This window comes from Eleginops maclovinus, chromosome 16, assembly GCF_036324505.1.
Source record: "Eleginops maclovinus isolate JMC-PN-2008 ecotype Puerto Natales chromosome 16, JC_Emac_rtc_rv5, whole genome shotgun sequence".
In the NCBI taxonomy this organism is placed as follows: Eukaryota; Metazoa; Chordata; class Actinopteri; order Perciformes; family Eleginopidae; genus Eleginops; species Eleginops maclovinus.
Window position 1 is genome coordinate 14,851,092 of NC_086364.1, and position 23,603 is coordinate 14,874,694.

The 23,603-nt window shown below is 43.1% G+C and overlaps 1 protein-coding gene across 6 annotated transcripts in view; it reads left to right on the top strand.

Moving 5' to 3' along the window:
• crebbpb (CREB binding protein b) overlaps nt 1-23,603 on the top strand; it is a 36,300-nt gene that overhangs the window by 9,240 nt on the left and 3,457 nt on the right. Inside the window, exons 3-30 of one of the 6 annotated variants that reach the window (XM_063903789.1) lie at nt 3,554-3,721; nt 5,273-5,525; nt 6,762-6,875; nt 7,824-8,057; nt 8,168-8,267; nt 10,290-10,427; nt 10,539-10,656; nt 10,798-10,972; nt 11,136-11,198; nt 12,563-12,684; nt 13,231-13,419; nt 13,663-14,040; nt 14,585-14,761; nt 14,959-15,133; nt 15,303-15,421; nt 15,569-15,808; nt 16,524-16,612; nt 19,141-19,251; nt 19,405-19,461; nt 19,579-19,656; nt 19,837-19,904; nt 20,026-20,188; nt 20,758-20,904; nt 20,990-21,103; nt 21,195-21,360; nt 22,342-22,509; nt 22,747-22,908; nt 23,281-23,562. In XM_063903789.1, coding sequence (XP_063759859.1) covers nt 3,554-3,721; nt 5,273-5,525; nt 6,762-6,875; nt 7,824-8,057; nt 8,168-8,267; nt 10,290-10,427; nt 10,539-10,656; nt 10,798-10,972; nt 11,136-11,198; nt 12,563-12,684; nt 13,231-13,419; nt 13,663-14,040; nt 14,585-14,761; nt 14,959-15,133; nt 15,303-15,421; nt 15,569-15,808; nt 16,524-16,612; nt 19,141-19,251; nt 19,405-19,461; nt 19,579-19,656; nt 19,837-19,904; nt 20,026-20,188; nt 20,758-20,904; nt 20,990-21,103; nt 21,195-21,360; nt 22,342-22,509; nt 22,747-22,908; nt 23,281-23,562 — 4,368 coding nt within the window. The remainder of the gene's footprint in view (nt 1-3,553; nt 3,722-5,272; nt 5,526-6,761; nt 6,876-7,823; nt 8,058-8,167; nt 8,268-10,289; nt 10,428-10,538; nt 10,657-10,797; nt 10,973-11,135; nt 11,199-12,562; nt 12,685-13,230; nt 13,420-13,662; nt 14,041-14,584; nt 14,762-14,958; nt 15,134-15,302; nt 15,422-15,568; nt 15,809-16,523; nt 16,613-19,140; nt 19,252-19,404; nt 19,462-19,578; nt 19,657-19,836; nt 19,905-20,025; nt 20,189-20,757; nt 20,905-20,989; nt 21,104-21,194; nt 21,361-22,341; nt 22,510-22,746; nt 22,909-23,280; nt 23,563-23,603) is intronic. The other 5 variants (XM_063903791.1, XM_063903792.1, XM_063903793.1 and 2 more) reach the window with 5 other exon arrangements.

Sequence of the window (23,603 nt, forward strand, 5' to 3'; positions counted from 1 at the left end):
TTTGGCTGCTGGTTTTATTAACCAATAAGTGCTCAATGTGAGATAAAGTCCCTAGACAATATTAACAGAAAATGCCATAACATCACATTGACATGCCAAGATTACCTTTTCAGAGGAGAAGGTGAGCGAAAAGGAGGACACAGTTTTGAACCTGTGAAGAAGTGTACCTATATGTTCGCCTGTGGTCTCATGATAAAACGACTCAATCTGGCACATGTCACATTTACCTTGCCAAGCTGCAAGCAGAAAAACTCGCTAATGAAATGTTGGATAGTGATGTGTTGAAAAGACTCTGGGCCTCGTCAGGTTACTTTGGTTTGGAGCATAGCATAAATACGAGGGGCAGCACTGCCAAATAATTAAATAAAAGCATCCCAAAGTCAAAAGTTGCGAAACCTCCCTTTAAATATAAGGACTACGGCTTTTTTCGGTAGTTACAGCTTATCATGGTTATACTTTACTAACATAACTGACAGCAGTATTGTTAGGGTTAGCTAGCTTCTTCAAAATAAATAACGTTGCAAAAAGAAAAAGAAAGCCAGAGTTTAAAGCATCATCATTTTGATCAAGGAAACGTTTACGGTTGCTTTTAGCTCCATTACTTTGCCAAGCAGATCTGTGCTGCCCAGCTGCTGTTTACAGCTGACGGTGTTAGCCCTACTATTGCTGATTTCCACATGGATTTGTTTTTCGAAATGTATCAGTCACTCAGGTTAAAAGGATTGCATCCCTGAAAAGTGTAAATACTGGGTTTACTGTTCCTTTCTAATGTTACCATGGCATCTTAGTTCAATTGGTCACTTGCTAAATGATAGTTATACATAAAATGCTGCCCAAAAAGATGTCCCGGCATAGATCTCTGTTTTTCTTTTGCCCGTAAACCAAGTCTGGAGTCGTGATCCATGGTATTGTTACCTTCAGGACTGTAGAAAAAACCTAATATTGTCACAATACGGAGTAATGGCATCAACTTTTTAGCACAGCATTGGTTCTCTTGGACATCTCCCGTTGGTTGTATAGAAATTAATGGTGGGACGGCAAGACATGCACATGCACAAAGTACAGGAAATCAGACGGTATTAGTGTTTCAAGACGGTTCCAGTGGGTTGCCAATATCGCAGCAGACCCCTGCCACACTGAGGACAGTCCACCCCGTTGCCGGGAACTTAGCCCTTCCCGTAAGCAGCAATACAATTATAATATGGAATGCTTGAGTTCAATTGCAGACTTCGTGGTTTCAGACTTTTGTTTTTGATGTTTTTCATCTTTGTTTGTTTTCCTCCATTAAGGTATTTGCTTTCACTTTTGGCTCCTAACTCCTTTTGCTTCTCTCTCTCTTTGTTTACGGCATATGCGTTCTCACTCTGACCCTTTGGCCTTGGATAATATAGCTGTAAATCATGTTAGGAGGAGCGGGTTTGTGTGTTGTTGTTGATGGGGTGTGGGAGGCAGGGTAAAGAGGGATGAATGGAAAAGGACATGCCAAGAAGAAGATAAACACTGCAGGTCTTCCTGTGCAACAGAGCTGTCATTTGGCCTGGTGACCTGTAGTAAACAGCGGATCATCAAGTGAGAAAACCTGAGTGTGAGATGAGGATGAGACCGTGCTCATGTATGAATGAGAGTCAGGCAGCAGGCAAGCTTCTGTGTGTTTCTGTGCAGCAGAGGGGGGAGGGGCAGGCAGCAGTGCAGTGCTCTGCTCAGCTGTTGGGCAAACTGGTCTTTCTCTCTGTGTCTCCTTCGGTTTTGCTCTCTCCTGTGGGCTGGGCTTTCTCTGTCTGCCTGAGCACCGCTGGCAGTGGGGAGCCTCCGCGAAGCAAAGCAGGCTGCTGCTTTGGCCACCTTGGAGAAAAAGGCAGACCGATGACTGCTGAGGGCCATCGGAATAAATGACTTCTAAAGGACGTAACACAAAATCTTAACTGCTGTTTTAGAGGCTAATTAAAAAATGAAAAGGATGCATTTCTGTAGAAAAGACGATTTATTTTACTTTGTATTCAATTCAACTTGACAAGGTTGACTTTCAAGCTATTCCTTTTAAAGTCCATCATTTGTTGCTTATGGTATGGAGTCAAGGCACACAATCCCTCACACTAAGGCATAATGGCGGAAATGTTTCGGAATAAAGCATAGTAAGTGGATGCTTGGATCATGGTTTTTTACAACCTGCACCCAGCTGACCCCCTTATAAAAACCACACTTCTGTGCTGACCAGCGCAACTGCCAACTTTATTCATTACAATACGGTATATTTGTGGTTTGAGCAGATCTGCTGAGTGGTGTCATAGGTGCAAGAGCTCTGTTATAATATCTAATTCACAACTCCTGCTGCTGCTCTGAATCTTTTAGCCGTTAGGTTTTAGCAACAGGTTCTGTAGTTAGCACAACAAGCTGCTTCTCAAGTCACACTATGGTGAGCGCAAATTAAACACTTCCTGTTGTCTTTAAAACTAGGAGATTATGTTGGTGTTGCCTCATTTTAGGAAATGTGGTATGAGGAAAAATCAAACTGGAGACCAATTCCTACCTGATGCTTTCAAGCAGCCTTTAAACGTAGAGGCAGAGTAAGATAAAACATTTACAGAAGTGTTTTGCATTAACATGTAGGCTAGCCCTTTCCTACCAAAACAGTCCCCAGTTGTGTTTTCACCGCCCAGAGCCCAACTGGTACCACGTCAGGACTTCGATGTTTACATCGCTGATTTTTCAGCAACAATTGAGGACTGCCTCCGGTGGATTCTCGTGTTGCTTTCAATCATACGAAGCCAGATTTAAATTAAAAAAGCAGCTGATCCATTTCCCCCAAACCTCAAAAGTGAATGTGTTTCAGTCTGAACTGACGCTGTTTGGCATCACAACGCCATCTTGACTACTTGTTGCTATCATATTGTAGCATAAGGCGTATTCTACAGGCATATTTTTCATTATGGTTTTAGTTTTGATAGTTGGACCTGGCAACCTGTGTAGCCCATGTATTGATTCCATCCGATAGCTGCAATAGTAAAAAAACGCAGGAAAGTATATGCCGGCTCTCCACAATGGTCAATAACAGCGAACGGATGGTCCTTAAGACTAAGGTTGAATATAATCAGCATCACACTACGCCTCATTAATGTTGCCTGACTTAATCATATGTGTGTTCGTGTTTTAGTCACTTTGCTCAGCGATACTGCTTGTTACAACCATTATTTGCTGTACTCGCCATGAACTGTTATTGCTCAGTATAATCTCACCCCTGCCTCCAACGTAAGCATGACGTATTTGGTTCTTAACGGGCAGTCGGGTGAGGCCAATCTTTGGGGAACAAGAGCTGCCCCCATTGCGGTGGAAAGAGGAACAACCGGTGCTTAATCGGGTACTATCTCCGAACTAGCCCTAGAACTGCTTTGGTGGGAAAGTGGCAATAGAGTACACAAAGAGTTGTGCAATGTTTATGTTTATTTTTGACTGATGTGTACTGTACCATATGCCTTGGTACAAGACTCTACTGTGATGTTATGCTACAATATGTGCAACATTTCTGACCTCCCTCTGTCCTGATTGTCTATTATAGATGGGTATGTCAGGAGCTCCATTTGGCCAGCAGTATGGTCAGGCTGGGGTGCAGCAGATGGGGGCAGTGGGGGTCAATGCCCAACAACTGAAGAACAAGACAGCTCTTTCCAACAACCTGCCACAATTCCCTGCTGAGTTGAAGGGAGCTGGGAGCGTGCCAAACATGGTAAGTGTCCCTTCAGTACTATATTATTTGTAGGTTTATTAAGGGTAAAACATAGAGACAGAATAGGACTAGAACCAACATTGAACAGTTCTGTGGTTATTTGACAAGTTAAACTAACTACCTCTGTATGATGAGTAACATTACTTCACTATTGCTTGTTTAGTCCACTTCAGAACAAAACAAACAAAACACATTTACAGTGAGCATGTTCTGTTTCCAACTAAAGATGTTCAACATTACTTGGGAATAAATGTTCTGTTCTTTAAACTGTGTCTTTGAGTTCAGACACTATGTCTAATGCAGACGTGAGCGAAAAGACTGCAACCATTGTAGCATGTACTCCGTCTTCGCTCTTTGCCTTATGCTTCTATAAGGATGGCATAAACATTGTAAAGAAACCTTGACAGGCTGCCATAAAGGAGCCTATGTTTTATTGTGTAAATTTCCAGTTTTGATACAGTCTTGGTTTGGAACATGCTGTTCAAGAAGAGAGTATTGCCACCGCAAACATCAGACCGTGTCAAGTGAGCTTTGGCTGAAGTCATTACCAACTTCAGGGTTAACTTCCATCGAATGTCTCAGCGTGTTTCAAACAAACCACAAGAACTTGGCTTGGTTCTTGAGGAGTTGTAGCATCTATTCACAAACAAATTAACTTAAAACACACTGCACTGCTCCGTTCACAGTTCACAATGTTTCTGCCAATTTTATACTCACAGCCACGATGTTAACATTTTCCATTTAAAAAATGTTCTCAGCATTGACTGCCATGTTAATGTAAGATAATGTCTTAATTCATACACATCAACAAATCATTGGTTATATGCCCTGACAATCATCATATACGTTTTCTATTTCTTTAAAAAAGAGGCTTAAGTCTGATACAAGCACCAAGGAAGTGCACCGGACGTTGCTGCAAATTCTCGTAGTGGCCAAACGGCGGTATTACAACTTTTGTGAAGTCATTAGGCCCAAAAACACTGTTTCCCATTGACTTACATTTGGAAAGAGACATCTATTAATCTGGGGATGTTCTTTTTTGAACTAAATCAACTACCCAGTATAACGCTTGAATAGCCCTTATTTAAATAATTAGCGTCTTTTTTGGTAATATACCGGACGATGGCCATCTGATGCAATTTAAATATTTAATTTAAAATGTAATAAACACCTATTTCACCAGGCAAATGTATAAAGGGCAACATATTGTTGAAGGCTATCTAATGTGGTATTGATGGAACATTTACGCTGTTGAGAATGGACTCTTACAAGGCACAAAATAACAAGAGCCTGTAGCTGTGAAATTCTGTTGCAGGAACAAAGAATTCCCCTAATCTAGACTGGAAATGTCATACAAAAGGTTTCATGAAATCTAAATCTAAATGTAACCATCCCACATCTCAAAGACCCTGCTTTATCAAGATCGATTTGATTCACATACTGTTGATCTGGATTTGTTTTAGTTTTTAAAACTTTAAAATCTAAAATGAGTAGACTGACATTATGATCTTTGCCTAACCGTTGTTTGTTTGTTTTGGTACTCTTCTGCAGTCCCAGTTGCAGCAGCAGGTAGCGTCGGTGGGCATGGTTCCCGGGGCCGCTGGTGTGTCAGCGGGACCGACGGCCGACCCCGAGAAGCGCAAACTCATTCAGCAGCAGCTGGTCCTGTTGCTCCACGCACACAAGTGCCAGCGGCGGGAGCAGGCGAACGGGGAGGTGAGGGCCTGCACTCTGCCCCATTGCCGCACCATGAAGAACGTCCTCAACCACATGACCCACTGCCAGGCTGGCAAGTCCTGCCAGGGTGAGTGCAATTATGAGGATAATATTATATATGTTACATTTCTAGCTGACCCCCTTTTGAATGTGAAGGAGGATGGATACATTGTTATCTTGATCAAATCATCTATATGATTTTTATACTCTGCTATGTATTACTTGGAGATAAACCTAGTTAGAATTTAAAGCTGTGGTGCTCTCTGATTAAATTAAAGAGGCAGCACGAAAGCAGGCATTCAAGTATTAGAGTCAATGCATCATCTGAACACCAGTGAAACTATTCAGAACGAATAAAGTTTGCCACCAATTGGTGTTCAATTGATCTGCTCACAGAATCAAAGCCTGTTATGTGGGCAGAATGCCAGTCGCGTTTCATGCAACAGGAGCACAAGGTGCTGACGACTTGTTTGAGGTTTTAAGTTCCTCTAAGCTACCAAAAGTGCCTGTCGCCTTCCGCTCGCCAATGTTGTCCTTAGCAAAATTGTTTATTGATTTATAGGTGGCTGTTGGCTGGTTAAGGAAGTTTTGGAGAATTAACAATCTGTTTATAACAAAAAAACAAACAAATTGTGCTGTTAGATAAATGGAGCAAGAGAAGTTATTATGAATAAATAGTCTTGTTTAGAGATTTATATTCTTTACTTTTACATAAGAGCAGTATGAAGAAGTGCTTTTTGATCACGTGAGTTGCATTGTTTTACTCAATGTAAAGTAGAGTAAGCTCTTGTGTTGTATTGCCTAAATAGAGCCACTCTTGAGTCACTAAGCCCCAAATGCCCCAGTGACTGACAACATCAGCAAACTTGAATTGAATCTGTTTTTAAACGGATGTCATGATGCTTGCACTCCATTTCCTTGTCCATGCTGACGACAAGCAGCTTCTCTTTGCCAGCTGTGGCAGGTCAGCTCAGGTTGATGACCTTTGAACTCTGATATGTATACTGTTTATAGAGCAATGATGCGTTTATGGTTTTATGACATGCATAATTGCCTTTATAAAGCTATTTGCACATTGTACTGTAGCAGTTGAGGCTTTTTACTGCCCTGTATTTTAAGTTGACATGGCGCCTGGTTTAATCACTTTGTCTTACAATTTTAAAAGTATGACTTTACTGAGTCAACACTCATTTCACTTGTGTGATTTGCACGTGTTTTCTTTATTAAAGGTCTATTTTGAAATCATTAACTCATATATGTCCGATACTGCTGAATAACTGTATAAGCAAACTTCACCTAATGTCTCTGTTTGTATTGTCCGCAGTGGCTCACTGTGCATCATCCAGACAGATCATCTCCCACTGGAAGAACTGCACGCGGCACGACTGTCCGGTCTGCTTGCCTCTCAAGAACGCTAGTGACAAGAGGAACCAGCAACGTGAGTATCTCAACCAGCTCCCATTTGCTATTATTCATTGACAAATCCATATAGAAATGCATGTAGGTAAGTTAAAAGACAATGGAGAACAAATGCCATGCTTTAATATCATCTATTACATTTTTTAAATGAACGCTCGATACCTTGAGCACTGAGTCTCCTCTCAGCAGAGGGCTCCAGTCAGTGTGCTGTATGAAGTGCTGCCCCCTGCAGGTTGTGTTTTCCTCACAAAGCTCTGTACTGGCTCGCTCAAACAGTGAGAGGATTCCTCTAGAAAGGCTGGACCTGTAATCTGACACCCGGGGGGAGGGGCTCCGTGTCTCTGCTATCTGTGGGGGCAGGGTCTTGGGACAGCATGCTCTCTGATTGGCTGAAAGGCCCTATGACAGATTTAAATCCCCCACAGAGGCAGCGTGCTCCCTGTCAGCAATCAACACAGCAGGGAGCAGTGCAGGGATTTCAGATGGAGGTCTGCTCAGAGAGACTATCCTTTGCTTAGAGATTGTTCTTTCTTTACACAGAAAATAAACCTTTTTTTTAATAGTTAATGCTACTTCCTTTAAAGATTAGATTTACTGTGTGTTTGCGTTGCAGCAGCAAAATACAATACACATAGAAATAAAATGACAATAATATATCATTTCTATTCTTTTACATTTGAGTAAATACATACATACTTCATTTTATTACATTCTGCTTTGATTTGTACTAGTATGTATATTGTTTGTGTATTCACATTTAGAACAACAATAAACAATTAGTCAAATTCTGTATGTTCACAAAACAATTTGATTATTTAGACTTTTGTTAATTCTATTTGTTCTAATATATATTAACCAATGTTAATTATACCATTAAACAGTATTTCATGCTTTATCTAAAATGATTCTTTAATTATTAGTTATATATTGACAAACCACTTATTTATTCCTCGTCTCTTCCCTCCAGCCACGCTAGGTTCTCCTGGGGCCAGTCTACAGAACGCCATCAGCACAGTGGGGCCTGGCCAGCCCAGCGCCACCGCCATCAACAGCGCTGCCACACACATCGACCCCAGCTCCATGCAGAGGGCCTATGCTGCGCTTGGCCTGCCGTATGGGAACCAGTCCCCTGCCCAGGGTCCCGGTCAGCAAAACGCCCAGGGCTCCCAGCACCAGCAGCTGCGAAATCATAACTCACTAGGTATGTGGTGGTCAATGCTGTCTTGGAGGATTATGCGCAAATGTGAACGATACATTAAATCTGTCGCTAAGCCGTTTTCTTGCTAACACTGAATGCAATGTGTTCATCAGGCACTAATCAGATGAACCAGATGGCAGGAGGCATGGGTGTCCCCTCTTCAGACCAGACTGGCATGCACTCTGACTCCTCTCTACCATCGACACTCAACAAGTGAGCATTCTCATCATTAATATGAGACAAAAAACACTGCTGACATTATTTTATCTGATGTAGCTACCATTTAATTTACATGCAGGTAAGAATGATTAGTTCAGTGTAAGGCTTCAACTACCAGGAGGCCATCACAACTTTACAGAGCCAAACACAGCATTTCCTTATTTGATCAGTAATGAGGAATAAATAATAAATAATCTATAATTAAAAAAGCTGATTTTTTTCCCTGTTGATCGACATTTAAGATGAGATAAGATGTACCTTTATTAATCCCTGTGGGGAAATTCAGTGGTTTAAGCAGCAACAGTATAAGAGTGAAAATCAGGACAGTGTGGTTCACACAGGATATTAAGTAATAAGTATCCGTTAAAATAAAAAAAGGGAATTAAGGACTTCAGTGAAAGTATAAGCATTTTTTATCCGTATTAAGTATATTTACATTTATTGATACAGGTAAAAGTTATTGTGCAAAAGTGCAGGCTTGATGTGCAGTCCGGGTTATTGTCAGTGAGTCACATGGTTAACCCCTTGTTGTGCAGCCTGATGGCTACAGGCACAAAGGAGTTTCCCAGGCGCTTAGTGCTGTGCCGAGGTGGGCTGAACGTATTCCTCGTCTTCACTAGCTCTGCATGGAGAGGGTGGGAGGGGTTATCCAGGATACTGTCCAGTTTCCTCCTCTTCCTCCCCTCGGCCACTTCCTCCAGATTGTCCAGTTTAACTCCAACAACAGAGCTAGCCTTCCTCACAAGCTTGTTCAGCCTGTCAGCATCCCTTTTGTTGGTGTTTCCCCCCCAACACACCACGGCAAAGAAGAGCAAACTGGCCCCCACAGACTGGTAGAACGTCTGTACCAGCCTCGTGCACACATTGAAGGACCTGAGCCTCCTCAGGAAGAACAGCTTGCGCTGTCCCTTCCTGAAGAGAGCATCAGTGTTGTCACTCCAGTCCAGTTTATTGTTCAAGTGCACTCCCAGGAACTTGTAGCTGTTCACCACCTCCACCTCCTCCCCCCTGATGGTGATGGGGGTTAGAGACCTCTTCGTGCTCCGCCTGAAGTCCACCACCAGCTCCTTAGTCTTGCTGATGTTGAGCTGGAGGTGATTGTTGTCACACCAGCCTACGAAGTTCTCCACCAGGGCCCTGTATTCCTCCTCGTGGTTACATGTGATGTAGCTGACGATGGAGGAGTCATCGGAGAACTTCTGTAGGTGGCATGAGCCAGAGTTGAAGCGGAAGTCAGAGGTGTAGAGGGTGAACAGGAATGGTGACAGCAAAGTTCCTTGGGGGGCTCCACTATTGCTCACCAGCACATCAGACACGCTGCCCTGCAGTCTGACATACTGAGGTCTGCTGGTGAGGTAGTCAGTAATCCACTCCACCAAGCTGTGATCCACCTGCATCAGTGACAGCTTCTCAGCGAGCAGGTGTGGGTGGATCGCGATGAAGGTGCTGGAGACGTCGATGAACAGGATTCTTGATCTGTGCTGCTTCTTCAGGTGTGAGTTGGCGCTATGCAACATGTAGATGAGGGCATCCTCTGCACCGATATTGGCCTGGTAGGCAAACTGTAGAGGGTCCAGGGAGTCACACACAAGGGGTTTGAGATGCTGCAGGATCAGTCTCACAAAGATCTTCATGACATGAGAAGTCAGAGCTACAGGCTTGTAGTCTCCTGGAGTGCTGGGGTGTGTTTTCTTGGGCACCGGGACAATGCAGGAAGTCTTCCAAATCTCAGGCACTTTCATCAGCTTCAAAGAGAAACTGAAGAGGTGCTGAAAAGCTCCTGCTAACTGTCGGGCGCACACCTTGAGCACCATTTTCTGATTATTTGACTTCTGATTTGGTTTAGTCATCCATGATCTCATCTGTATTACGTTCTTTAGGTCCTTTTTAAATATAATTAAAACATATACGGGAGGATAGAAGTATTTGACTATTTAGTCGTCAATAATCCATGTGTGGAATTATCAATCATTTCTATTCTTTAAGTCATTATTTCTCTCTCTCTCTGTTTTATAGTCAGCTGATGCCAGATGGGTCACTAGCGGGAGGCATGGGAAACCTGCCCACTGCCACCCCTCTCTCTTCTTCGGGGGTAAGAAAGTCCTGGCATGAACACGTCACTCAGGACCTGCGCACCCACCTGGTGCACAAACTGTAAGTACAACAAATAATAAATAGATTTAAAACTACATTTCTGTCATATGAAAACAGGACTTCACTTCGGGTTTTTGCTGAGTTTTGTATTTTTCTGCTTTTTCTCTTCAGTGTACAAGCCATATTCCCTACCCCAGACCCTGCAGCACTGAAAGACCGGCGAATGGAGAACCTGGTGGCGTACGCACGCAAGGTGGAGGGTGACATGTACGAGTCGGCTAACAGCAGGGTAACTACTATAACACACACTTGTTTTCAATACCACACTCACAACCTGAGTGATGACCCATTTTACTTGAACCATGAAACACATTTGTTATCATTTAAAAAATGTCTCTCCGGTTTATTTATTTCTCCCTCCTCTTGCTAGGATGAGTATTACCACTTCCTGGCGGAGAAAATCTACAAAATCCAGAAAGAGTTGGAGGAGAAGAGGCGCTCACGACTGCAGAAACAGCCTGGCATGGTGGGCACCGCCGGGCCCCAGCAGCCGGGGATGGCTCAGCCCAACTCCATGGGCCTGGGACAGGCCGTCCGATCTCCTAGTTAGTAGCAAAACTCTCTACACTCTTTGTGATCAAAAATATTACTAAGGAAAGACTCTTAAGGGTTAAGAATATTGACTTCTTCTAACTATACTGCAGTTCTGAGTTTATACAGTACCAAGCCTTTCTGTAATGAAACCCTACTTTATCCTGCCTTCTTCAGATGGACCTGTGCCTATGCCCAACATGCCAAATCAGTTAATGAACCGTATGCAGGTGCCTCAAGGTATGCTCTTTCTTTGGCTAACCTCTTTCTGTTTGCTTGTGTATTGATGTTTTAAATGTAGTTTAGGAAGTAGGTGAGCTCATGTGCACACCTGATTTGTTCAGTGTTATCAGTATAAAAGACACCTGTCCACAACCTCAAACAGTCATACTCCAAACTCCACTATGTCCAAGACCAAAGAGCTGTCAAAGGAGACCAGAGACAAAATTGTAGACCTGCACCAGGCTGGGAAAACTGAATCTGCAATAGGTAAGCAGCTTGGTGTGAAGAAATCACCTGTGGGAGCAATTATTAGAAAATGGAAGACATACAAGACCACTGCTTATCTCCCTCGATCTGGGGCTCCACGCAAGATCTCACCCCGTGGGGTCAAAATGATCACAAGAACGGTGAGCAAAAATGCCAGAACCACACGGGGGGACCTAGTGAATGACCTGCAGAGAGCTGGGACCAAAGTAACAGAGGCTACCATCAGTAACACACTACGCCGCCAGGGACTTACATCCTGCAGTTCCAGACGTGTCCCCCTGCTTAAGCCAGTACATGTCCAGGCCCGTCTGAAGTTTGCTAGAGGGCATTTGGATGATCCAGAAGAGGATTGGGAGAATGTCATATGGTCAGATGAAACCAAAATAGAACTTTTTGGTAAAAACTCAACTCGTCGTGTTTGGAGGAGAAAGAATGCAGAGTTGCATCCAAAGAACAAAGGGACCAGGACAACTGATCCGTGTAAAGGAAAGAATGAATGGGGCCATGTATCGTGAGATTTTGAGTGAAAACCTCCTTCCATCAGCAAGGGCACTGAAGATGAAGCGTGGCTGGGTCTTTCAGCATGACAATGATCCCAAACACACCGCCAGGGCAACGAAGGAGTGGCTTCGTAAGAAGCATTTCAAGGTCCTGGAGTGGCCTAGCCAGTCTCCAGATCTCAACCCCATAGAAAATCTTTGGAGGGAGTTGAAAGTCCATGTTGCCCAGCGACAGCCCCAAAACATCACTGCTTTAGAGGAGATCTGCATGGAGGAATGGGCCAAAATACCAGCAACAGTGTGTGGAAACCTCGTGAAGACTTACAGAAAACGTTTGACCTCTGTCATTGCCAACAAAGGGTATATAACAAAGTATTGAGATGAACTTTTGTTATTGACCAAATACTTATTTTCCACAATCATTTGAAATAAATTCTTTAAAAATCCTACAATGTGATTTTCTGGATTTATTTTTCTCATTCGGTCTCTCATAGTTGAAGTGTACCTATGATAAAAATGACAGGCCTCTCTCATCTTTTTAAATGGGAGAACTTGCACAATTGGTGGCTGACTAAATACTTTTTTGCCCCACTGTATATGTGTATGTTCCCACAGGAATCAATCAGTTTAACCCAATGGCAATGCAGAATTCGCAGATGTCTCAGGCAACCATGGGAGCCCGAGCTCCCTCACCCATGAACCATCCACAGCAGATGAACATGAGCTCCGTCCCAACGGTTAGATCGGTCTTCTGTTTCCCAGATTATTTTTTCCCTCCTCCTTTTCTTTTAATCATTTGTTACTCTGTCACTTACTATGATAAACTTGCATTTTTTGGAACCATATTTAAGTTTTGTTCCCAGTTGAGTCAATCTAAATTATTCTTTGACTCTTTCTGCTCCTCTTGACTTTGAATGCTTCAAACTCTTTGATTGTTCATTTCTTAGTCTGTTGCCATTTTGTGACTAAAGCATCAGTATGGAATTTTGCCAAATCCAATTATTAACCAGCTGCCTGGCTTTCAATGAATGATTAGTAATGAAACCAAGGCAGAGCCTGAGGTCAGGCTTACAGCTATGTAATGTTCGTTCCAGGTTTTGTATTGTCATTCTCTGTTTTGATTTAGCATGTTGTTTATTTGCAAGTTACACCACATGGCATTTAGAAGACTATTGTAGCACGCATGTTGCATTCCATTCACTTTATTTTCCCTGGCAAGCAGCGAATACTAGAGGCCTGCTGCCATAATGATTTATCTGATGCATCTCGCTTCTCTTTTACAGATGGTTATGTCCCCCTCAAGAATCCCTCAGACTCAAGGAATGATGGGTAGTCATGCTAATAACATGGTTGCTCAGCCGGCCAATCAGGGCCAGTTCCTGCCACAGGGCCAGTTCCCTGCTGCTGCAGGTGGAGCAATGAATGTGAATGTAAACTTGGGCCAGCCCATAACACAGTCTGCTGTCAAACAGGTGAGGAGACTTATATGCTGTGAAAAAGTTCATACCACCTTTTCAAAGTTGATTAGTTGGTTAAGTATTTGTTCAGCCTGTCAGATATAAAACAGGACCTCCAAGCTATCCTTTTGGACTTTGAAAAACTTGTTTTGACATTTTGTTGTTCTGTTTTTAGACATTTTACTGATGAAACTTTAATCAAAAGTAATTGTTAGTTGCTGTGATTTGGTATTCTAACCTTGAAACTCTTTGGTCCAGCAGCCACAGAACTCTAACCTCCCTCTGAATGCGCCGGGATCCCTTGGCTCCAAGCTGCCCTGTGGCCCTGCAGCTCAGCCCTCGCTGGGCCCCACCCCTCCACCCAATGCCTCTGCTAGCCTGCAGCCTCATCAGCAGCAGCTGCAGCAGCACCATGCTTCTGCACAGGCACAGGCGCCACCGCAGCCCTCTACCCCTGCCTCCACCGGAGGGCCCTCATCCACCCCAACCCACATGCCCAGCAGCCTCCCTGGCCCCCCCTCAGCCATGGGCACACCTGAACCCTCCCAGCCACTCACGCCCCTGCAGCCACAAACAGATCCCCCCAGCCAGATGCAGCAGCCCACTTCAGTGCAGGCACAGCACCCCAGCACCCCGGTGAGATACTGGCTCTTACTGCTTCATTCCGATATTGAAGTTATACCTGATAAATAATGGGCTAATACTACAAAAAGAAATTGATTTAAGACAGAGCATGTGGACTAGAGTATAAAACATGTTGTCTCCGGTGTTGGAGCTTTTCAGATGAACTTAACTCGAAATAAATATTCAGAACGTCAGAACTGCTATTACATATTAACAATCTGTCCCTTCTTACTGCGTCTTAGCCTTTCTTACCATCAGGTTTGCATAATTAATATATAATAACAATGATTGGTTATCTTATTGGTATTGGATTTAAGGGGCAGACTTATCAGTTTCTGCAACAAAAAAAACAATACATATCATCCAAACAAAAAATGAACTATAGCTCTTGTATCGTTTGAGTTTTTTCCAGCTTCTTTCAGAGCTGGCGGGTCTTTTGACCAAACTATTATTTAAAAAAATATTTTTGATAAATTGTGTGAGGGGATCACTGACAGACTTGATATGCGAGTAATCAGCATTGTGATCATAATCCGTCTTCCTCTTCTTTTTCAAGTTGTCCCAGGCAGCAGCGAGTATAGATAACAGGGTGCCCACCCCAGCCTCTGTGGCTGAGCTGAGCTCCCAGCAGGCCCTGCCAGACATGAACAGCACTGAAGCCAAACCTGAAGTAAAAGAAGAAGAAGAAGAAGACAACAGCTCTGGAAAGAAGCAGCCAGATATAAAAATGGAGGTATGACATCGGGGACAATTTAGTACCTCAAAGAAAAAAAAGCACACCTATGTCTGCTCTAGATCATGACCGAAGCACAGCTGTTTGACTCCTGCTGTTCTCAACTAAGTCCAATTAAGCAAATCTGACTTAAATGATTGGTTCCTGGCTCTGTATCCTAGTCTAGGAGGTTCACCATGTTTTTGTTCATAATGCAGGACGACGAAACCAAACCCTCGCTGAAGAAGGAGGAGCCAGATGCAGCAGAGCCAAAGCAGGAATCGATGGAAACTGAGGAAAAGAAACCCGAGATAAAGACAGAACCCAAAGAAGAGGAGGAGGGCGGGGCAAACGGCACATCCGCCTCCTCCAGCCCTCAGAGCCGCAAAAAAAGTAAGAGCCCAGATCTCATTGGTGTATATATTAAGTTTGCAACTATATATTGTGCTTTGATATTTTGTGGTACCAAATCACAGCTGTCATAGGGATTGCATATCTGACAAAGGTAGAATCTTGTCTTTGTGTGCAACTGTTTTCTGTAACATTATTATGGTCTGCTCAGTTTTCAAGCCAGAGGAACTGAGGCAAGCCCTGATGCCAACACTTGAGGCCCTCTACAGGCAAGACCCAGAGTCACTGCCCTTCAGACAACCTGTAAACCCCATACTGCTAGGCATCCCCGTGAGTGTCCACAACCCCCCGTCCTCCACACACACACACAACACAAAACACACACACACACAATTCATATATTAGAAGACCCAGAGTAAACAATGTTAAGCATGATCCGCTCATTGCTGCAAATATCTCTCCCCCCGCACTGCACAGGACTACTTTGACATTGTGAAGAATCCCATTGACTTATCCACCATCAAGCGCAAGCTGGATACGGGTCAGTACCAGGAGCCGTGGCAGTATGTGGACGATGTGTGGCTCATGTTCAACAATGCCTGGCTGTACAACCGTAAAACATCGCGTGTCTACAAATACTGCACTAAACTGGCAGAGGTGTTTGAAGCGGAGATTGACCCCGTAATGCAGGGCCTGGGTTACTGCTGCGGCAGGAAGGTAAGACCAAACAAATACACCTTATGCTGTATAACAGGGGTTCTGTTATACAGTAATTATCCTTCTCTTAAACGGGAAATCTAGATAAGTCTGACATTTTTACAAGCTACTCCTGCTATATGGCGTTTGTGACTCACACAAACGTTTGCTGTGAAATGCACTTAACCATTTTGTGTAATATGGTTTAATTACCGTCTACAGCTATTTAAGGGATTATGAAACTGCCAGCTGGTACCGCCAATAGGTCATAATTTGTATTTTGTTAGTAAATAATAATACAACAAAAGAAATGACATTTAATGACCCATTTCTGTGTAAACACACCAAATAAAAAGTATAAATAGAAGACTGGCCTGATTGTAGAGCGGAGCTCTGTGGTGCATACAAGCTACCCACACACTGCTCGCGCACCTTTCATTGATCCTATTGAAAGCATCGTGCTGCAGGAGCCACCTCGAATGAAAACGTTATCAATCTGAACACCTTAATGATGTCATTCTACATGTAGCCTTTCTATTTATTATTTCAATCAATTGCAGAAGTTAATATTTGCCCAGATTTTCTTGCATTTGTCCCTGAATATGTCAGGACAAATGTTCCAGCACCACTTAACCTCTCAGTTGTCTTCACCTGTTTGTGGATATCGACTCTCGAGTGCAACCTGTTTCTAACAATGCCATGGATGCTAATGTGATTCCCTGCACTTTTCCCACAGTATGAGTTCTCGCCCCAGACGTTGTGTTGCTATGGCAAACAGTTGTGCACCATCTCCAGGGATGGCACCTACTACAGCTACCAGAACAGGTAACATTTAATACCGATTGCTGAGAGGTGAAGTGATGTTTTTAAAAGAGAAAAAGGGCTGCTTCATCCTGAAAGACTGAATATAGCCATCACAAACAGCCATACCAGTCAACAACGTTTTTAAGTCGTTATTCACTTTCCTTTGATAGGGGTGTCACAAATACCTCTTAGAGTTGTACATTGTGGCCAAGCAGAATGTGCATTATCTGGCCCCACATCGTCCGTAGGTCTGTTGTGCCAAAGAACCAGCACCAAAGCTCCCCCTGCTGTTCAGAGACTGCAACTGCACCTCTATCATTCCAATGCAACACCATTCAGTTATTGCAAATACTCACTACCAAATGCTGCTTCTTTGAACAAATTAAGATTAAACAATGTTTTTAAATGTTAATATTGTTTATAATGTTCTATTATTCGACTACATTTTGATCTAAATTAATCTTGTTTAGAATTACCCGTGACAATATAAACCATCCCTACAATAGTTACAGTGGGGCAAAAAAGTATTTAGTCAGCCACCAATTGTGCAAGTTCTCCCATTTAAAAAGATGAGAGAGGCCTGTAATTTTTTATCATAGGTATACCTCAACTATGAGAGACAGAATGAGAAAAAAAAATCCAGGAAATCACATTGTAGGATTTTTAATGAATTAATTGGTAAATTCCTCGGTAAAATAAGTATTTGGTCACCTACAAACAAGCAAGATTTCTGGCTCTCACAGACCTGATACTTCTTCTTTAAGAGGCTCCTCTGTCCTCCACTCGTTACCTGTATTAATGGCACCTTTTTGAACTCGTTATCAGTATAAAAGACACCTGTCCACAACCTCAAACAGTCATACTCCAAACTCCACTATGGCCAAGACCAAAGAGCTGTCAAAGGAGACCAGAGACAAAATTGTAGACCTGCACCAGGCTGGGAAAACTGAATCTGCAATAGGTAAGCAGCTTGGTGTGAAGAAATCAACTGTGGGAGCAATTATTAGAAAATGGAAGACATACAAGACCACTGCTAATCTCCCTCCATCTGGGGCTCCACTCAAGATCTCACCCCGTGGGGTCAAAATGATCACAAGAACGGTGAACAAAAATCCCAGAACCACACGAGGGGACCTAGTGAATGACCTGCAGAGAGCTGGGACCAAAGTAATAGAGGCTACCATAAGTAACACACTACGCCGCCAGGGACTTAAATCCTGCAGTTCCAGACGTGTCCCCCTGCTTATGCCAGTACATGTCCAGGCCCGTCTGAGGTTTGCTAGAGGGCATTTGGATGATCCAGAAGAGGATTGGGAGAATGTCATATGGTCAGATGAAACCAAAATAGAACTTTTTGGTAAAAACTCAACTCGTCGTGTTTGGAGGAGAAAGAATGCAGAGTTGCATCCAAAGAACACCATACCTACTGTGAAGCATGGGGGTGGAAACATCATGCTTTGGGGCTGTTTTTCTGCAAAGGGACCAGGACGACTGATCCGTGTAAAGGAAAGAATGAATGGGGCCATGTATCGTGAGATTTTGAGTGAAAACCTCCTTCCATCAGCAAGGGCACTGAAGATGAAGCGTGGCTGGGTCTTTCAGCATGACAATGATCCCAAACACACCGCCAGGGCAACGAAGGAGTGGCTTCGTAAGAAGCATTTCAAGGTCCTGGAGTGGCCTAGCCAGTCTCCAGATCTCAACCCCATAGAAAATCTTTGGAGGGAGTTGAAAGTCCATGTTGCCCAGCGACAGCCCCAAAACATCACTGCTTTAGAGGAGATCTGCATGGAGGAATGGGCCAAAATACCAGCAACAGTGTGTGGAAAACCTCGTGAAGACTTACAGAAAACGTTTGACCTCTGTCATTGCCAACAAGGGTATATAACAAAGTATTGAGATGAACTTTTGTTATTGACCAAATACTTATTTTCCACAATCATTTGAAAATAAATTCTTTAAAAATCCTACAATGTGATTTCCTGGATTTGTTTTTCTCATTCTGTCTCTCATAGTTGAGGTATACCTATGATGAAAATTACAGGCCTCTCTCATCTTTTTAAATGGGAGAACTTGCACAATTGGTGGCTGACTAAATACTTTTTTGCCCCACTGTATCTGGCACATTTTGTTTTTGAATCATCACCCATCCTGTTTCCCACAGCATGACCATGTCTTTCCTTTATCAGCTAATAATGCATGGTGCTTGAGTGATAGATGACTGCTGTGAACAGTGTTTTAAATATTTCAGCGTGCATGTAGATGGTGTAGTGACAACATATAGTGGTTTCGGTTTGAACATTCATTTGTTTTTTTACATTTATTAACCATCATTTAGATTCAAGCCAATTCCCGCATTTCTGTTCCAGTTTGAATGAAAGTGGCTGGCTCATGGCCATTTCATCTGTCACTAACATGTCCCTCTGCCTGTGTGTGTATGTGTCCCATCTGTCCGCCGCCCATGCTCTGTCCTCGGTTGTTGCTGTGTTCTCCGTTAACTGTTCTGCCGCCTGTACGCCGGTTTGCCTGTGCTGCTACTGTGTGTGCAGTTCACCCAAATATGGCCTTATTGCCGACAGGTATCACTTCTGCGAGAAGTGCTTCAACGAGATCCAGGGCAACAGTGTGACCCTGGGGGACGACCCGTCACAGCAACAGACGTAAGTTACCAGGCCCGGGTGGCCAAACAACCCCTGATGATCATCTGCCGACATTATCCGGCTGCTTTCTCTCTACTTTTTGTCTTTTGTAGAAGGGTTTTAATCGCAAGTGCCAAAATGAACTTGGTTGTCTTTTTTATCTCTTTTGTGCAGCATGATATCAAAAGAGCAGTTTGAAAAGAAGAAAAATGACATGTTGGACCCTGAACCGTGAGTACTGTCTGCACAGCTACAAAAGTTTGACTCTCATTTACGTTATGGCAGGGATTTCTCTTTACTACGTTACGCAAGGAAAGCACAGAAACCTCACATTTTTCTCCTCATCAGGTTTGTTGAATGTAAAGACTGTGGACGAAAGATGCATCAGATCTGTGTGCTGCACTACGATGTCATTTGGCCGTCAGGGTGAGTCTCGCTATTGCTGTTGGACTATCCAGCCATTTAAGCATAGAACGTTTACATTTGACCTTAACAGAAGTCTTACTTGCGGACTACCAAACACTTACTTCTTCATACTAGAATTTTGTATTTGCCTGCGTTCCCTTAAGATGACTCTAAACTGCAGTTTGATGTTTCATCTTCTAGCTTTATCTGTGACAACTGTCTGAAGAAGTCGGGCAAAACAAGAAAGGAGAACAAATTTTCTGCCAGAAGTGAGTTTCATTGCACATTTTCCATTTGAACAGCAGTAACATTAAATTTGTATAAATCTTCTTTTATTTCACATAAAAGACTTAATGTTATTAAAGGCATTTTGTTGTTGTTTTTCCGCTGGTCTCTGTAAAGGATTGCAGACGACCCGTTTGGGGACGTATATTGAGGACAGAGTGAACAAGTACTTGAAAAGGCAGAACCACCCAGAGGCCGGTGAGGTGTTTGTGCGAGTCGTGGCCAGCTCGGACAAAAATGTGGAGATCAAGCCTGGCATGAAGTCTAGGTAAGGTCCTCAACTACTGATAAAGTGGGACTCTCTATGTGTTAAATGTAGAGAAACATGGTAGTTTTTATTGTGTGTTTGCTTTCTTCATGTAAGCCCAGCTGAAAACTACAGAGATACTTTTCTATCCGAGTGGAGGATTTTCAAAAACCTTTTCAAGAAACATTGCTCATAGATAATTGATGTATTATGCATAAATGTATAAATATAAAGTCCTCAAAATCCCGTAAAGGGAATAAAGATGATTAAACTCACCTAGTGACCGACAAATACATGTCAAATATAGCTGTAATCAGTATAGTTTGCCACATCACAATGTTCTGTAAAGCCATTTTCCTTAAAGCATTGATTTGTGGATTTCTTCTTTAAAGAGACAGTTGCAGAGATGCCTTTGTTCTTTTATCTCAATCTCTCTTATCTTATACATATTTATATCTAAAAAACAAAAAAAAAGCAAACATGTATGACAGACCTGTGGAGATGATCTTTTGGCCTTCTTTAAAACATGCAAAATGTTCAAATTAAGTTCTAAAAAACTGTAACTTTACTTACTGTCTCTATTTCCACAGGTTTGTGGACTCAGGCGAGATGAAAGAGACCTTCCCTTACAGAACCAAAGCACTTTTTGCATTTGAGGAAATAGACGGCGTGGACGTTTGTTTCTTTGGCATGCATGTCCAGGAGTACGGCTCAGAGTGCCCCTATCCAAATACCAGGTACCACTACCAAAACCAGTGGATTTATGCAGTTTTTCTCAGTTTTATTTGTGGCATTTTCATTAAATCCTCTTTATCTTTTCAGACGGGTTTACATATCATACCTCGACAGTATTCACTTCTTCAGACCACGTGCGCTAAGGACTGCAGTGTACCATGAGATATTAATAGGCTACCTGGAGTATGTGAAGAAACTGGGGTGCGTTGAGTACAACTTTGCCAAACAAAATCTCAGATAATACTTTACGTATCATTCCTGCATTTGGCTAACAACTCCTGTTGCTCCTCAGGTATGTGATGGGTCACATCTGGGCATGCCCCCCAAGTGAAGGAGATGACTACATTTTTCACTGCCACCCTGCCGACCAGAAGATCCCCAAGCCCAAGAGGCTCCAAGAGTGGTACAGAAAGATGCTGGACAAGGCCTTTGCTGAGAGGATCCTACACGGCGTTAAGGTCAGAAAATGATCACGTCCTTGTGTCTTTATGACCATAGGGCCATATTCACGTCTCGAAGTCCCAAGATTTTCTCAGATATAGTTTAAAAAGTTACCACCATCGGTAAATAAGGTGACATCACAGATGGCAGTCGCAAATGTTTATGTTTTGCTCCGTGACCAGGAGAAGTTAAGTTAGCGTCGTTGTTTTTAAATCTGACGGACCAAATCTGAAGTCGGCATCATTTTGAAGGATTACGCAGCGTACACAAGGTTCCGTTGCGATGACGCTTGCCGGTGGGCGTGTCTGGCTCTTGGGGTTAACGCAACCAACAACCAATCACATTAATCTCCCGCCCGGACACACATACACAAGGTTTGATTCGCTAGCGCTTGTACTGGCATATTGCATAATCGGATTTGATTGGCTGGCGCTTCTTCAACACTTGAAAAGTTGAACTTTTCTCAACTTTCACCGTGAGCAACGGAACCACAATGCAGTTCGGCAACACTTGACGTCACCCCATTCAAAGTGAATGGGAAGGTGCGTCAACACAACGGAACCGTGTGGACGGGTCATTAGAACCGTGACTGTGGGTCTGCCGTAACTTTAAAGTCATTCGGGCGGGGGGTCTTGTCTCTTCTTTGTATAGCGGGTGTCTGCATGATTGCTGAACAAATCCATCATTCAATGTTCTTGGGATGCCGTTGTTTATATTTGTGACTTTGTTATACTTGCTGCCACCCCCGTTAACTCCTCCCATTAACTTCCAGTAACTTACTATGGCTCGCTCAACTTCTCTCACTCTACACATGCACACACTATCCCCCACTCTCTCTATGAACGGGATAAGCTGCCTTAGTCTGCATAATGCTACTATTACAGTTTACATAGTAAAACATCAGCCATCGGCATGGGCAAAATTGTTATGCTCAACAACGGCAGACATTTTTTCAATCTGTTCATCTCTCTATAAACACATTTTGATTCTGTGTTCAGGACATATTCAAACAGGCAACCGAAGACCAACTGATCACTGCCAATCAGCTGCCATACTTTGAGGGGGACTTTTGGCCTAATGTGCTGGAGGAGAGCATCAAGGAGCTGGAGCAGGAGGAGGAAGAGAGAAAGAAGGAGGAGAACACGGCAACCACCGAGACGACAGAGGTGAGTTGGATGGATAGCTGGATTTAATGGGTTTTACAAAAAGAGCGATCTTGTCCCAAAATCAACAGCCCGGTGCTTCGTACTCTTTTTCGCCCCAGATTTTATCCTCCTCAAGTCGTCATTATATGAAAACTTTCAGCAGTCATTCGGGCATTGTATAACCACTCATCTTAATTGCATCACCTCATCTTTTCTTTTGTGCAATCTCTCTTAAAGTTCATGTGTATCTGTTTCAAGGGGGCCCAAGTTGACACCAAGAATGCCAAAAAGAAGAATAATAAGAAAACCAACAAAAACAAGAGCAGCGTCAGCCGAGCCAATAAGAAAAAGCCTGGGATGCCGAATGTAGCCAATGACCTGTCTCAGAAACTATACGCCACGATGGAGAAGCATAAGGAGGTAAGAAACCCTAAATTACCATAACATATTTTTTATGGAACACAGCAGAAATTGAGACCCTTTAAAGCCAAGCAGGTTGATGAAATGTTTATACTTTTATTTACTTTCTCATAACTGTACATCTTGTGGGTATACCTAGGCATGTACACACACCTGCACACAACAGGACCCGTTGGCCTCAGAGAGTAGTTCAGATACTTACTTTTAACATAGTTCAAAGGGTTCCTGATTTTATTTCAATTCTATGATAGGTCGGTGCTGTGTATCGCTCCCACAATTTTAACACAATTATTTCATAGTAATAATTTGTTACAGTACATTTTAATCGTCCTGACAACTCACCTTTACATTTCTCCTCCCTTCTACTACCAGGTGTTTTTTGTTATCCACCTCCATGCCGGGCCAAGCATTAAAACCCTGCCACCCATTATGGACCCCGATCCTCTGCTGACCTGTGACCTGATGGACGGCCGTGATGCCTTTCTGACTTTAGCCAGGGACAAGCACTGGGAGTTTAGCTCACTGAGGAGGTGCAAATGGAGCACGATGTGCATGTTGGTAGAACTACACAACCAGGGCCAGGACCGCTTTGTATACACCTGCAATGAGTGCAAGCATCACGTAGAGACTCGCTGGCACTGCACCGTCTGTGAGGTAGGCAACGATAGCATTACACTGATCGTTTTGATCATCTT